We start from the raw sequence: 14,441 nt of genomic DNA, 5'->3' as shown, positions 1-14,441 counted from the left end.
GATTTGTAATTATAACATGTTTTTCAATATTCTTTTATCCTCATAATATTTATTCCTACTAATATTCAAATCCCCCTTCTTATGAAAATCACGAAAAAGTTACAATATATTTTCATATTTTATTAAAAATTATAAATTTTTGTAGATTCGTATAGTTTCTAACAGATTCACTCCATTTTAATATATTTTAACTAATAATAAGAATAAATTAAAATGATATTGATAACTCCGAAAGACAAAAAGCTCTCTATAAAGAGGCATGTGCGTCCACGCTAGTGTGCTTCTGCTCCCATCTCTAAACCATAAATCTCCACGCTTGATGACCCACATTCGCCACGCGTCGAGATCACATCGCATGCACATCGTCGGTGCTACCGTTACGCATCACAATTTTTTGTAGCCTTTCGGTCACGCCACGTCTCATGCTCTTGGTGTTGGCGTCACCGTTATTTCCTACGCACTTTTTTGTTTGCCCTTTTGCACAACAAACAAAACAAATGCCCTTTCTCTGCATTTACCAAACTACCCCTCCGTTCAAATCTCAACCTCTCTCTACATTAATGCACCCTCCAAGGGCCAACACACAACACAACTTCACTCCTCCTATCCATAAATTTCATCACAAAAGTACACTTTGCCTAGGGTTAGTTAGGTTTCAATATGCCAACTTTACCTTCCAAATTCACTTACCCAAACCATTATGCCATTTTTTTTGTATCACCATAAATTTCAATTTAAAACCCAATTAATATATACATTGTTTCATATATAATTTTTTTTATTGAGTACATGATATATATAATATTAATATTATGTTGAAGGATGATAGAAAAAAGAACAATGCCTTTCACATGCAACATTTTTTTTCTAATTATAGAGGCGATTTCCTAAGAATTATAACCAAATCTAGAGAATTATAACTCCCCAAAATTTAATTGAGTCAACCTCATTTTCACATTTAATTTTGGTGTTGAAGGTCAAGTTAATGGTGTAACTGTCTAGAGAGAAAACACACAGAAGACCCAAAGGAACATAATGCAAAGTGATTAAGGGACACTTCATAGTTACTAGTAACAGGAATAGTAACACACTCTCTCACTTGGTTCACTCATGTACGCACATTGCACCCTACAAAGGTGCACACTTCACACCCCACTTTCTCTCTGTACATGCTCACGTTCACTCCAGCTCTCAAACCCTTTTTCCCTCATCACTGTTTTTATTCAAAACCGTTCTGATCGGTGAACACAAAGCACTTTTTGTTGTTGTAGTTCTTGTTGGTGGTGCTGTTGTTTTTGTTCTATGCCTTGGCTTTGTTTTTTGTTGTTCCTGTTATCGCCACCATGGACTCTTCTATGAGGCTTGCATTCTCGGAATCCTTTATGTCTCAGAAGAGAAAGGTAATTTCGGCCTTCAGTTTAGGCGTTGGAGTTTCTCTTCTTCTTCTTCTTACCGTTCTCAACAACACTTCACTCACTGTTCCCAAGGTTCAAGTGTTTCTCCAAGGGTCCGATTCCAATTCTTCATTTTCTTGGCGTTTTCCTTTTTCGGGCCGTTATTCCAATGGTTCCGTTAGTTCTCTGCATAGGGCTGAAGTGAACGTGTCCAGTGAGTGTTTGGAGAAGAAGACCCTTTTGGGGAACCTCACCGGGAATCGGAAAAATGCAAGCTTGCATGATGGGCATGAGGAGCATGAAGATTGTTGTTCTTTGAAGAATTTTACTGTGTCAGGGAAGGAAAATGGGCACGCGGGAAATTCGTCATGCAGCGGTGATGATGCTTTGGGAAAGTGTGAAGAAGGGTTGGTTAAGGCAAGTAATGGGAGTGTTGGTAGTTTGTTTGTGGAGTGTGACATCTTTGATGGGAAATGGGTGAGGGATGAGTCGAAACCGTACTATCCCTTGGGGTCTTGTCCTCTCATTGATAGGGATTTTGATTGCCATCTTAATGGGAGGCCTGATAGTGAGTATGTGAAGTGGAAATGGCAGCCGAATGGGTGTGACATTCCAAGGTATGATGATGCTCTTGCTGTTCTTTTCATCAACAATGATTAAGAAATTTTGTTGATTTAGAATGGGAAAAAATACCTGTGGAAATGCAATTTGTATGTTTATTATGTGAGTTTGAGTGTGAATATGGAGTGAGGGAGGTTATATGCGATTCTAATATTGATAATTAAAAGATGAATGATATCTTGCCAGCGAACAATTAGTAGGAAGGATAGAAAACATAAACTTGATCTTACTTAATTTGAATGCTGAAAAGCTTTTAATATAGGAAAATGTAGAGGAAAGGGAATAAGATAGCATAGAGAAGAACGGAAAAAGAGTTACGTTTCATCTGTATGAATTTTTATTAAGGGGAGATGGAAGAGGTTAAGGACTATAGATCTCAAGATGTGAAAGATTACTTTGGTCCATGGAAATGTGCCTCATTACATTGATGTGAGCATTTCTGTCTTTATGCTATAAAGTCTTTTGCCATTACTCCTGATGAGAGATAGCTAAAGGAGTAAGTTAAACAAGTTTGGACATTTGAGGATTGAACCATACTATATGTTATATAAGGGACGAAATTGTGAGTACATTGTAAAGGACCACAGTGGTTTTTTGGTTGTAGGAAATTACAATATAAATAATCGTTATTTAAAAAAATAATAAAGTCATGATTTTAAATTGAAAGAAAAGTTGTTCCATAAGCACCATTTAGAGGGGAATAAAAATTAGTTTGAGGGGAAATTGTTTCATAACCATCTTCTACCCCATCCTCAATCTAAAACTCTCCTTTTGGAGTAATAATAATGGTGAGTAGGGTTTAGATTATATGATTTAACATGATTAAGAGATCTAGTAGTATACAGGATAATATGGAATAATCTGCAATTATAGGAACTCAGGCAGGGGTGGGTGATTAGGGATCTTTATACAACCTTGTTTATTTTTCTTATATTTAGTATTGTTCAGTGTTTTAACCTTAGTTTTGGTTTGCAGTTACTTCAATTTTCAAACCAGTGACAGCCATTTTAAACCATACAATGTATAAATGTTTATTGCTTATGTTTGTTTATTATTGGTGTCACATCAGTTTCAATGCAAAGGATTACGGGTGTCAAGTTGTGAAATGGTAGCCCCTGGAAATGTGCCTCATTAGAATAATGTGTGTAATTCTTTCTGTATATTACAAAGTCCTTTTGATTTACTCCGGACAAGAGATAGCAAAAGAAGCAAGTTAAACAAGTTTGAATATTTATACTTTATGTTAGACATGGGACATAGTTGTGAGTGAGGTACATTGCCAACGACCACAATTATTGTTTACTTGTGTGAAATCACAGTATAATCTTCACATAAAATTAAGAAGCTCAATTTATAGGTAACATATCTGACAAGACTTTAAATTGAAAGAAAAGTCATTCCCCTTTATTCTCACCATCTGGAGAACAAAAAAAAAATATAGTCTGAGGGAGAATTTTTTCTCATACTTTTCCTTCTATCTATTTTTATTAAACTAAACAAAGGGAGTTGCTCCCCAACCATCCTTTATACTCATCACCCTAAAACTCTCTCTTGGAATATTAATATGTTCAGTAAGATTAGGATGGTCAGATTAAGGAATCTAGTGATCTACAGGCTATATGGAATAATCTGCACTTGAAACTCAGGCAGGTGAGGGAGGTTGATTAGGGATCTTTAAACCAAGTTTATTTTTCTTCCTTTTGGGGTAGTTTAGTGTTTTAACTTAGTATCAAACCTAGGACAGCCATTTTAAACCATACTGTTGCGAAATCTCATATTACCTTCATCAATTTTTGGAGTACAGTTTATGTATTTCTTGAATAACTTCACTTAATGTCAGTTGGTTATAAGTTGAAATCTGATAGATACTATACATCAATGCTTGTGATAATGTTTGTTAATTATTGATGTCGCCTCAGTTTGAATGCAACTGATTTTCTGGAAAAGTTGCGAGGACAGAAGCTGGTTTTTGTGGGGGATTCGCTGAACAGGAACATGTGGGAGTCCATGGTGTGTATCCTGCGTCAAAGTGTCAAGGACAAGAAACGTGTTTTTGAAATTTCAGGAAAAACTGAATTTAAGAAGAAAGGTGTCTATGCTTTTAGATTTGAGGCAAGTTTCTGTATATCCATGAGATTTTCCCAAGTATGCATCTTGTAATGATATCTCATTGAATATTTTTTCCATATTTATAGGATTATAATTGTTCAGTAGATTTTGTTAGTTCGCCATTCATTGTTCGAGAGTCTACTTTCAAGGGCACAAATGGGTCCTTTGAGACATTAAGATTGGATTTGATGGATCAGACAACTAGCACCTATCATGATGCTGACATCATAGTCTTCAATACAGGTCATTGGTGGACTCACGAGAAAACATCTAGAGGGTGAGTTCAGTCTGTTATGTAACATTGCCTGCAGGTTGTCTATGCCACTATAGTTTTATCCTTCCTTGAAATCTGTAGATTAGGTGGTGCTACTTGATAATGAATAACAACAGAGTTTTAGCACGACTGTGTACAACCATGCTTACTATTTTGACATGTGAAACTGCTTTTCCTATTAAGATTTTAATCTCTTGTTTTCGTCACACTTTGAGTTTTCTGCCTTGTAGTGCTTACTTTCTGTGAATTATAACAGACTCTTGGCGTGATATTTAACTAAATTTCTTGCATACCATATCACTTGGGATTTTTTTTAACCAAGATGTTATTATATATTTTCAGCTCAAAGTGCTTAACGTATTATATCCTCAAAAATAAAAATAAAAGTAAGGTTTTTGATTTTTTTGTTATCTGGTATTTTTACAGAGAAGACTATTATCAAGAAGGCAACCATATATACCCCAGACTCAAAGTTCTGGATGCATATACAAGGGCATTGACCACTTGGGCTAAATGGATTGACAACAATATTGATGCCAATCGAACTCAGGTTTTCTTCAGAGGATACTCGGTCACCCATTTCAGGTATTGTTGTTTTACATGGCTGCCAAATGTTAAGAGTCTGAAGTTGCTACTAATACAATATTCAATAAATGATGCGATAGTGGTATAAACACAAAAAGAAAATGCTTCAACAAATGTTTCACTAGTTATTATACGAATAACGACTCTTTTATCTATATTACCTCTACGGGATTTTTTCGGAAAAATCATACTGTTTGTGCGGGTTTGCCTTTAATATTGATATTGTATTGTATTGTTTTGAACTCAATAGATGACCAATTCCAGAAAATCATTTACTCTTGTAATGGTATTTATAACTGTTGTACCATAGTCCAAATTAGTATTTGTATACATTTTCAAAAGTTTACTGCCATGTTAGTAGAGCGTTTGATACACATATCTTATTTCTTACCAATAAAATTAACTATTTTACTAGGAATTAACAAAGAATCAATAAAATTAGCCACTTACAATTTGACCTAATTACTAGCAATTGTTAATGCAGACTCCATTTTCCTAGGTGGTGATCTCAATTGTACTATACATTATTAACATTTACTATGCTGATTCATCTTCATCTGGTATGCCTTGATCAATATATTCTAATACTGCCTTGTATGGTTTCAGGGGTGGGCAATGGAATTCAGGAGGACAGTGCCACAAAGAAACTGAGCCAATAACTGATGGAAAGCACTTGCGCAAGTATCCTTCGAAAATGAGGGCTTTGGAGCATGTGGTCATCCCAAAGATGAAAACCCCTGTGATATATATGAACATTAGTAGGCTTACAGATTACAGAAAAGATGGACATCCCTCTATATACAGAATGGAGTATAAGACACCAGAGGAGCAGGCCTCTGCTGAACTACACCAAGATTGCAGTCATTGGTGTTTGCCTGGAGTACCTGATACTTGGAATGAATTACTGTATGCTTCTCTCTTGAAATATGGAAAAGGCCATTGGAAAAGTTGAGCAAAACTCCTCAAAAAATTTCCAATAGGATTTCTGATCCACTATACATATTCATCACGTGTATATTCATTGATTTCCCACATGTAGGTGTCCATCACAAAGGGTGCCTTGAGTTATAGTTTGTGCTGAAGATGATTGATTAGAGGGACAAGTCTCTGTATTTTCTGTAGACATCCACTGACTTGCACAATTGTCATAATGAAAACCACGAAAGCTGTAAAATTTGTAGATTGAAAGCTTCATTTGATTCACCTTGATTAGTTAAAGAAAAGGAAGGATCAAATTTGTAAAAATGATTCCTTATGATGTTTGGGGCGAGGGGTAATAGAAAATGAAACAGAATAAGACAAATGTTAATTAAATTGAAGGGGCTATCTATTTATCCATTTTAACCCATTAATCTTCTGCCTATTGCAATGGCACTGTGAACCTGCTTCCAGTGTGGTGTTAGCATGAGGTGAAATAGGTTGTACCTTTTTAACTTGGCGCATTACTTTAGCCTGTGCTTCACATTTTTCATTGAGCCAATAAAAGAGTAGAAATAGAGCTGAATAGACATCCACTACCATCAGTAACTTCGCAACCTTCAACGTGTTTCTTATGATAAGGAAATTTGTTCCCCTATTGAACTCCCAAAATCTCGCTTGTAAACGTATAGCAATAAATACAAGGGAGGGAGACATAACCAGAAATGTGGACTTGGTTGAAATGATTTTGACTATTGACTTTAACTTCAGCAATTTTTAATCAATCATGGTTTATCATATACACTAAAATTAATAATCGATGTATGCAAAAGTACTCTCTTAGAAATATATGTGTACTCTTTACATTACTCATTTGTATATATTAGGTGTTTATGTAAACCGTTCCTACTAAGATTTATTTTTCTTTTCTATTACTTTTGGGGCATAAATATTTGTTGTTAGGGAAGCCTTTTTTCTATATAAATAGGATAAAGTAGTTACCATTGAGCCCCCTGAACAACTTCAAATGTTAGAAACAGCAGAAATGCAGCAGTGTAAAGGGAAATGGTGAGGGTGAGGGGTCATGGGACATGATCATCATTCACCTAAGAAAGAGAATTCTGAAGCTTTTCTAATAAAGTTCAATAAAATACAATCCTAAACTCTGAGGAACTAGAATTGTACTCTTCTTTTATTTCTCATAAGGACATAACTAACAACACAAACAAGCATGGAAAAGGAAACACACAGAATGGGAGGGGACAGAGATGGAGTGAAGTGATCACAATTATCTACCTACTCTTCTGCAGAAACGGAAGAGAGAAAGGAAATCTAGTGAGCTGCAAATTGAGTAATTGAGACAGCACAAGTTGGTACCTTCTTAAAGGAAGGTCAACCTTGTTTATTACATTCTACAGCAAGAAGAACTACATAAATGAGCAATACATAGCCATAGAGACCCCGATGGAGTCCATTGCCTTTTTGTGACTTGCCGGTTTGCCTGAGTGTAGCCAAAGCCTCTCATCCTTTGGAGAATGCATATCTGCTTTTGCCACTCACAGAATGTTTAAGCACATCCCTTGTTGATTAGAGAAGCCAAAGCTAAGCACAAGCAAACTGTTGAAAGAGGGGGAGTGTGAGGGGTAAGGACCCTCTCACACTCCTTTCTCTCCATGCTTCTTAAGAACCATGGATGGATGCTTGCCAACAAAACTTCATGCTCACCAGATTCAGGATTTGATAGATTGGTTTAGAGGGTCCAAAGGGCTCTATAGAAAACTAGTGGAGAAGTTAGTCTCGGACCATTCTTTTAAATAGTTGATGATTGAGAACTAAGAGGTGTTATCATCACATCATCTTTTCATTATCCATTTGCTTCTTACTTTTTTATTTTAAAACCATCAAAAGTTTCAATATACAAACTCATGATAAAAAAATAGAACTGTGCTCATTAAAAAACATTTATTTGGTTTCTTGAATCTCAACCTTAACCTAATTTTCAAACTTTCTTCTTGAATCTCAATCTAACACTAACCAGGATACACCTGACCTAACCTAACTGCATTTTTTTACCCTTCTTTTTCTTCTACTGGTTTACATGGGAAGGAAGTTTCCAGGGTCCTGACCTAATTTCATTATCTCATTCTTTTCTTTCTACTGTTTAAGCTGTACTTAGTTTATAATATGCTAAATTGAATTTGAGATTTCTCGGCCAAATTTCGGTTTACTTTTACCAAATACAGACACTACACTACATACTCTAGGCATTTTAGGGAATTTAAAATTCAATACTAAATAGTGTCTACACAAGATATCTGATTGGAATAAAAAGGATATGAATGTGAAAGAGTCAATATAAACTTTAAAACATGGGCTCCCACTCTTTACTTTTTCATTCGTGCTTGACTTTTGATGGTAGGAGGCTTTTAATGTTTCTCTGGATCCACTTACATTACTCAAACCCCACTTTGCTTCCAAAATTAATTTTATATCTTCTTAATCAACAACTTAAATAATCCTCTTCAGAACTTCAATAAAATACTAATTAACACATGTTTTGGCCTCCAAAATATTAAACATGTTTACACTCTCTGCTAGAAATAATCAGAAATTTGTGATGAGAATTCATTACTGTTTCAAATTCCTAACTCTCCACTAATTTCCTTCTCTCTTACTCACCAGCCATGCCAGCAAACCACTTTGTTTTCTTGTTTTGTAATTATATTTCTTAAAGTTTCAAAATACCATGATTTTGATTTCAGGGCTAAAGATAATCTTAGCCGTGTGTGTAGCCATGCTGCAGTGTTTAAATCGTAGTTGTTAATTGATCCCTATCATGTGTCTTCTTTTCATAATGTCTAGGGGCCAATTCAACTTTCCCTTTGAAATTAAAGAGTGATTAGTCACCTCTAAGAAGTGAAGCTCTGTATTTTATTTTATAGTGAGAAAAAAAAAAGTAGCAGTCAATTCTATAGCTTGAACTTGTGTCCAAGAGTCATTTCTCTTTCTATAGCTGGCTTTTTAGATAACCCAAAATTCTTCAAAGAATGTTGATGAATGGTACAAAAAATGGCAGTGATCTCCTTCTCAGATATGCATACAATCATAGCAGCTAGACAATCCATTCAAGATTTTGGTTTGCCTCTTCTTCAAGCAAGAAAACAAAATTCTTATAGCTTTTAAGTCAGTCCCCTTTTGGAATCTTTCTATGCTGTTTATTTATTACCTCTGTAGCCCCCTTTTTTTTATATGCCATCAGCATTGTCTATTACACTGAATGAGATAGCAATTCACAGCTTGTGTTTTGTGAACTTTTATTTGTGGCCATTGGTATGAAACAACAAACCCATTTAATTAACTTGGTCAAAGAAGGGTGAAGTGAAAAATCAAATCCTTAACATGAATGGAAGAAATAAATTAAGGAAACTTAATGAAGAAAAAAGTTTATATGATTTAGGTTTCAGATACTCATTAGTATCAAAACAGACCCTCAGACACTAAAAGTGTTTATATTTTACTTTCACAAATTTCTTATTAACAAGGTATATGCATCAATTACAGAATTTAAATTCATGCTAGTATAAGAACTTGATTCTATTCTTACCAATTTAACCTATCTATAATGGTAAATGAATTCAGTTTTGCTGAAAAGTAAGTTGGATTCTTGTTGTTGCCTTCATAGATCATAATACACACTATCATTGTTGTCCACCACTTACAATTAGACAAACCAAGACCAATGAAAGATGATTAGTAGTATATCTAAGTTGGTTCCAATTTTGCAATCAATTTTTGGGTCCCTTTATGATACAAAATTTCCAAACTTTTACTGTGAATTCAGTTCAATTTACGTTCAAACTTGGATGACTCACCAAGTAGTCATCATCGTAGTAATTATAGATGTTGCCATCCAATATTTACACATGGCATGGGAAGATGTAGGACAAGTGACTTTTCCATAATGTGGTTTCAATTTGGAATCAAACTTATGGGCCCTTTCTCATTATTTTTTGTCCAAGATCAAGACTACTTTACCCAGTACTTGTACATTCCTAGTTTGATTTTCATCTGCAATCAATTTTTTGTTTGTGGACACACCCACCAGATGTTGGTCAAATCTAACCATTGCAGGTACTAGGTACCCTTCAATTTGGGAGGTGATGCTATTCCAATCTCCAACACTGCAAAATCTATTGTCATAATCTTCATAGCCCTTGTCTTTTAATAAAACATTTATACTTTTTCTTAAGTGCCCCTTCATATATTACATGTGGTAAAGAGAAGATTCCCTAATTTCTGAAGGTCAGATGCACTTATTTGTACCCCTAAGATCTCAAAAGAGCATAACAGATATTTTAAAAAAGAATAACACTCATCAACCAGAATCACCCAATTCTATCTCCTCATCTTAAGTTTATGCTCATCACCACACTACCAAACTTTTGGATATAACTTCTAAAATTTGTGAATAACTTGATTGATGTGATAAAATAAATAATATATATAATTTAATTACTTAAAAAATATTAAAGTGTTCTTGAATTAAAAATAAAATATAATTAAATTTTATAGAAATATTTAAATATATATTACTCACATCAACTTAAAATGTTTATCCTGATACGAATTCAGTATTCGCTTATAAAATAATTGTTGGACAATTTACTACTAGCGAAAATCTTTAATTTTATAAAATAAAATTATATCAAAAGGTGATTTTAAAATTAAAATTAAAACAGATTTTAAAGTAAAATAAATAAATAAATCGTGATAAAGTTAGCCATAATTCAATAAGGAGAATTTAAACGAAACACACTTTAAGTTTGTCTTTCAACACTAATCCCACCACATAAGAGAAGAAAGTTAGAATATAAATCACATAGAAATTTTCTTTTAAATAAATAAAAGTGTCTTAAAAACAAACCACATTTATTTTTGTCAAATATAACACATAGTGTATTTATAAACAGTATTTGAGCTTACACAAACACAGCCTAAAACAGCATGATTGAAAAGAAAAAGTAAATGGGGTTTAGCACCTTTGATGTTGAGTTTTGGTCAGCAAGAAAGGGATTTTTGAGAAAGTGTTATGCTTTTGAGTGTGGTTGGCAATTGGAAACTTGTTATATAAGTAAAATAAAAGTTGGAATAATTACACAATTAGAACATGTAATTAAGGTAATAAGCACCAACATGCATAGAGGCTATCACACTTACCATTTTCATCTCCTTTTCTAAAACAACAACAACAAATTCCATGAATCTCACCACAAATAAAGAAAATAAAATAGGTTCACTGCATTTGTGACTATTTTTTAACATATTTTATTATTTTTTCGGTTAAGAGAAGAGAAATGGATGAGATGAAAATACCTTTATAAAATAAAATATAAATTATTGATGTTGGATGAAAAGAAGTAGGAAAAAACATAACAAAAACATAACAAAAAGATTAAAAAAAGTAGAAAAAATTACAATAAATTCTATCATTTTTAGATTATTTTTTTACTATTTTTCTTTTAACTATGTACATTTTATTACTTTCACAATCTTCTATAAGAATTGAGTTAAATTTATTTAAGAGTATAATTGGTTTAAATAGGATGAAGGCTAAATATTTTTGTTAGTTAAGTTAAAAAAATTAGAAATAGATAAAATTATCTATTTAAAAACCATATTATTTCTTTAAAATATATTTTCATTGCTTTCTCTTTAGATTTTTGACAAATTTATTCATTGTTTTTTCCAAGATCCAACTTTGTTATAATGACTCTAACAAAGAGAAGAACATAGTTTATCAATCATAATGTTGTTTAAAATAAGCTTCTCTTTATCCTTTTTGTGTGGTTGTATGCTTAGAAATGTGTGTTTGCATGTGTGATTGGATGAATAAAAATGAATCTCTGATTATCTAAGGTTGTAGAGGTAATTTGGTTTTATAATTAGGGCTTTATATACCCAAGTTTGAAGTTCCTATGTTAAAGCATGAGTTGTTAGAGCTTTGTTAAAATAATTAGAATTTCAAGTAAGACAAGTTAATTAAAAAAGATAGCACCTTAGAATGAAAAATCTAGATTGTGTGGGTGTAGCTCGGTCACAATGATGTACTTTATGTATGGATATATTGATGTAAATTTTTTTATTTGTTGTGTTTTGAAATGTAAAAATATAGTAACATGAGAGTAATGAGAGTAATGAGATTGAAATGGTGATTTGATATCGTGTCTCGATAAAGTGATTAAATTGTAATTGGACTTCGATGACATATGTTGTTATTTAAATACTTTATGAAATTAAGTATATGTTATGTTTTACTTGGTTATTATAGAAAATGGTAGAAAAGATTTAGGGGGCAAAGTAGTAAAATGATAGAGGGGCAAAAGGGTAAAACTATATGTGCATAAAAAAAAACTAAACAAAAGATCGAGTCTTCACTGTGTGAGTTTTAGAAAGAAGAAGAAAGGAAACCTGATGGTTCCCTTGGAAATAAGAGAGTAGCCTAGGAAAATACACTAGCTAGTGGTATGATACAATCCAAGCCAACAAGGAGATGACCAAGGACTCAAATTACCATTCACACTATGAGAAGTCATCTCAACTTTCAAGTGAAGACCCCACCAAGAATCTAACAGACATCACCAGAAGGAGAAATGGGCAAAGACCAGAACATCAAATGTTCTTCCTTCTAATCTTCTTAATAATAAAACAAGTTATAAATAAATTGGGCTCACTTTAGGGCTCCAAATAACAAGATAGGCTAGAATAGGTGCCTTTAGCATAAATAAGAGTGTTCATAGCGAAATGGGCTTGTTTCAAGCCCACTTTTTTATGACAAGGCATTTAGGTTTAGGATTTTTTACCTATCTTCTAGAAGAATAGGCTTTATGGTGTGGCATTGACTTAGTCAATGCTTAAGGCCACACCTTTCTTTTGTTTCCCATCCTACCCTTGCTTCTTGTTTTCCAATGCACCATCTCCTATAAATAGGGTGTCACACTCCTTGTATTTTTCATGTTGAATTTTATAGAAGAAGGAAACTTTGCACAAATTGTGTGAGGCTAGTTTGCTCTAAGCATTAGGTCTTATCTTGAGTGAGTTGAGAGCTCTCAAGTGGCGGCCCTCTACACTCATCTTGGAGAAACCACACTCTAAGTGGCGTGTCCAACTCTCTTCCATCACCATAAGCTTTCTTCCTTCATCTCTTCTACCATTTCCATACGTCACTTATCATTTATGCTTCCTATATTTGTTTTGCTTCATCTTTTCCTTTCGATTTCCTTCATGTTATCATGTTTCCTTTCATGTCTTTTACATTCCACACCATACATCATTCTCACCTTATAATGTGTTTTTCCTTTTGTCTTTGGAAGTGAACTTTCACACTTACTTAACCACTTGCTTAAGTTCGTGTCCAGTGGAGATCTTCTCTAGGTTTCACCTTATATTTGCTAAAATCCAAATCATAAGTAAAGTGTCACCTCTAAAATGGAATCATCTAAAATCAACTCACATTATGATAGAACATCTTGTGTCAGGAGAAGATGCCCAATCCGAGTCACTAAAGACCTTAATGTGTACTTTAGATTCACTGTTAAAAAATAATCCATGTACAAGATTAGCTTTGATGTAGTGTAGAACGTGTTGTACAACTTGTTGATGATGAACTATTGGTTCTTGAACAAATTGGCTAAGGAGTTGGACAACAAAGGTTATGTCAGGTCTAGTGTTGGTGAGATATAGGAGTTTGCCAATGATTCTTCTATATGGATTGGGATTTTGAAGTTTATCTGCAGTTTCAAACAAAAATTTAGTGTTAGACATAAAAGAGTAAAACAAGGTTTACTTCCTAGCATTCCAATTTCCTCCAAGATGTCAATAGCATATTTCCTTTAACATAAATGAATTTCTTTCTTAGATCTAGCGACTTCAAGACCCAAGAAGTATTTTAGTTCACCAAGATCTTTTATCTTAAAAGATTCATTAGAAATTTTTTTATTCTTTCAATTTCTTGTAATGAATCTCCTGCAAGAGTAATATCATCTACATAAACAATTAAAACAGTGGGAGAATTTTTAGTTTTTCTAGTAAAAAGAGAATAATCAGATATTGATTGAGAAAACCAAAAGAAATAAGGAAAGAAGACAACTTAGCAAACCACTGTCTACTATCCTGTTTTAAACCATAAAGGGACTTTGTAAGTTTGCAAACTTGGTTTTGTCTTTCAGTTATTATCCCTGGAGGTGGTATCATATATACTTCTTCATCAAGGTCTTCATGTAAGAATGCATTGTCAACATCTAATTGATGTAAATGTCAATTTTTAGCTGCAACAATGGTTAACAAAAGTCTAACAATAGTAAGTTTAGCAACAGGAAAAAAGGTATCTAAATATTCAATCCCTTCAAGTTGGGTATAACCCTTTACAACAAGTTTGGCCTTATGTCTCTCAATAGTACCATCCGCTTTGTGTTTGATCTTGTAAACCCAGTTGCATCCAATGAGTGTTTTTCCATATGGTAGATCGGTACCATGTGTGATTT

General features: G+C 33.6%; 1 protein-coding gene and 1 pseudogene across 1 annotated transcript; one reads left to right on the top strand and one right to left on the bottom strand.

Moving 5' to 3' along the window:
* Positions 1–583: 583 nt before the first annotated feature.
* On the top strand, positions 584–6,163 carry TBL2 (trichome birefringence-like protein (DUF828)). The gene is made up of 5 exons (XM_068611899.1): positions 584–2,011; positions 3,935–4,127; positions 4,211–4,401; positions 4,825–4,983; positions 5,590–6,163. Exons 1-5 carry the CDS (start codon positions 1,344–1,346, stop codon positions 5,933–5,935), a joined length of 1,557 nt encoding a protein of 518 aa, XP_068468000.1. The 5' UTR covers positions 584–1,343; the 3' UTR covers positions 5,936–6,163.
* A 906-nt stretch (positions 6,164–7,069) lies between these two features.
* LOC150028977 (early nodulin-36A-like) lies at positions 7,070–7,711 on the bottom strand (annotated as a pseudogene).
* Between the last annotated feature and the right edge of the window lie 6,730 nt (positions 7,712–14,441).

The sequence above is a fragment of the Phaseolus vulgaris genome, chromosome 2 (assembly GCF_051622355.1).
Source record: "Phaseolus vulgaris cultivar YP4 chromosome 2, ASM5162235v1, whole genome shotgun sequence".
NCBI classification, from domain to species: domain Eukaryota; kingdom Viridiplantae; phylum Streptophyta; class Magnoliopsida; order Fabales; family Fabaceae; genus Phaseolus; species Phaseolus vulgaris.
This window is presented reverse-complemented; position numbering and strand designations above follow the sequence as displayed.

Excerpts from the sequence above, each read along its gene's own strand:
- TBL2 (XM_068611899.1), top strand. The coding sequence starts at position 1,344 with ATGGACTCTTCTATGAGGCTTGCATTCTCGGAATCCTTTATGTCTCAG. Across the intron at positions 2,012-3,934 it reads AATGGGTGTGACATTCCAAG|TTTGAATGCAACTGATTTTC; the intron begins GTATGATGATGC and ends ATGTCGCCTCAG. Across the intron at positions 4,984-5,589 it reads TACTCGGTCACCCATTTCAG|GGGTGGGCAATGGAATTCAG; the intron begins GTATTGTTGTTT and ends GTATGGTTTCAG.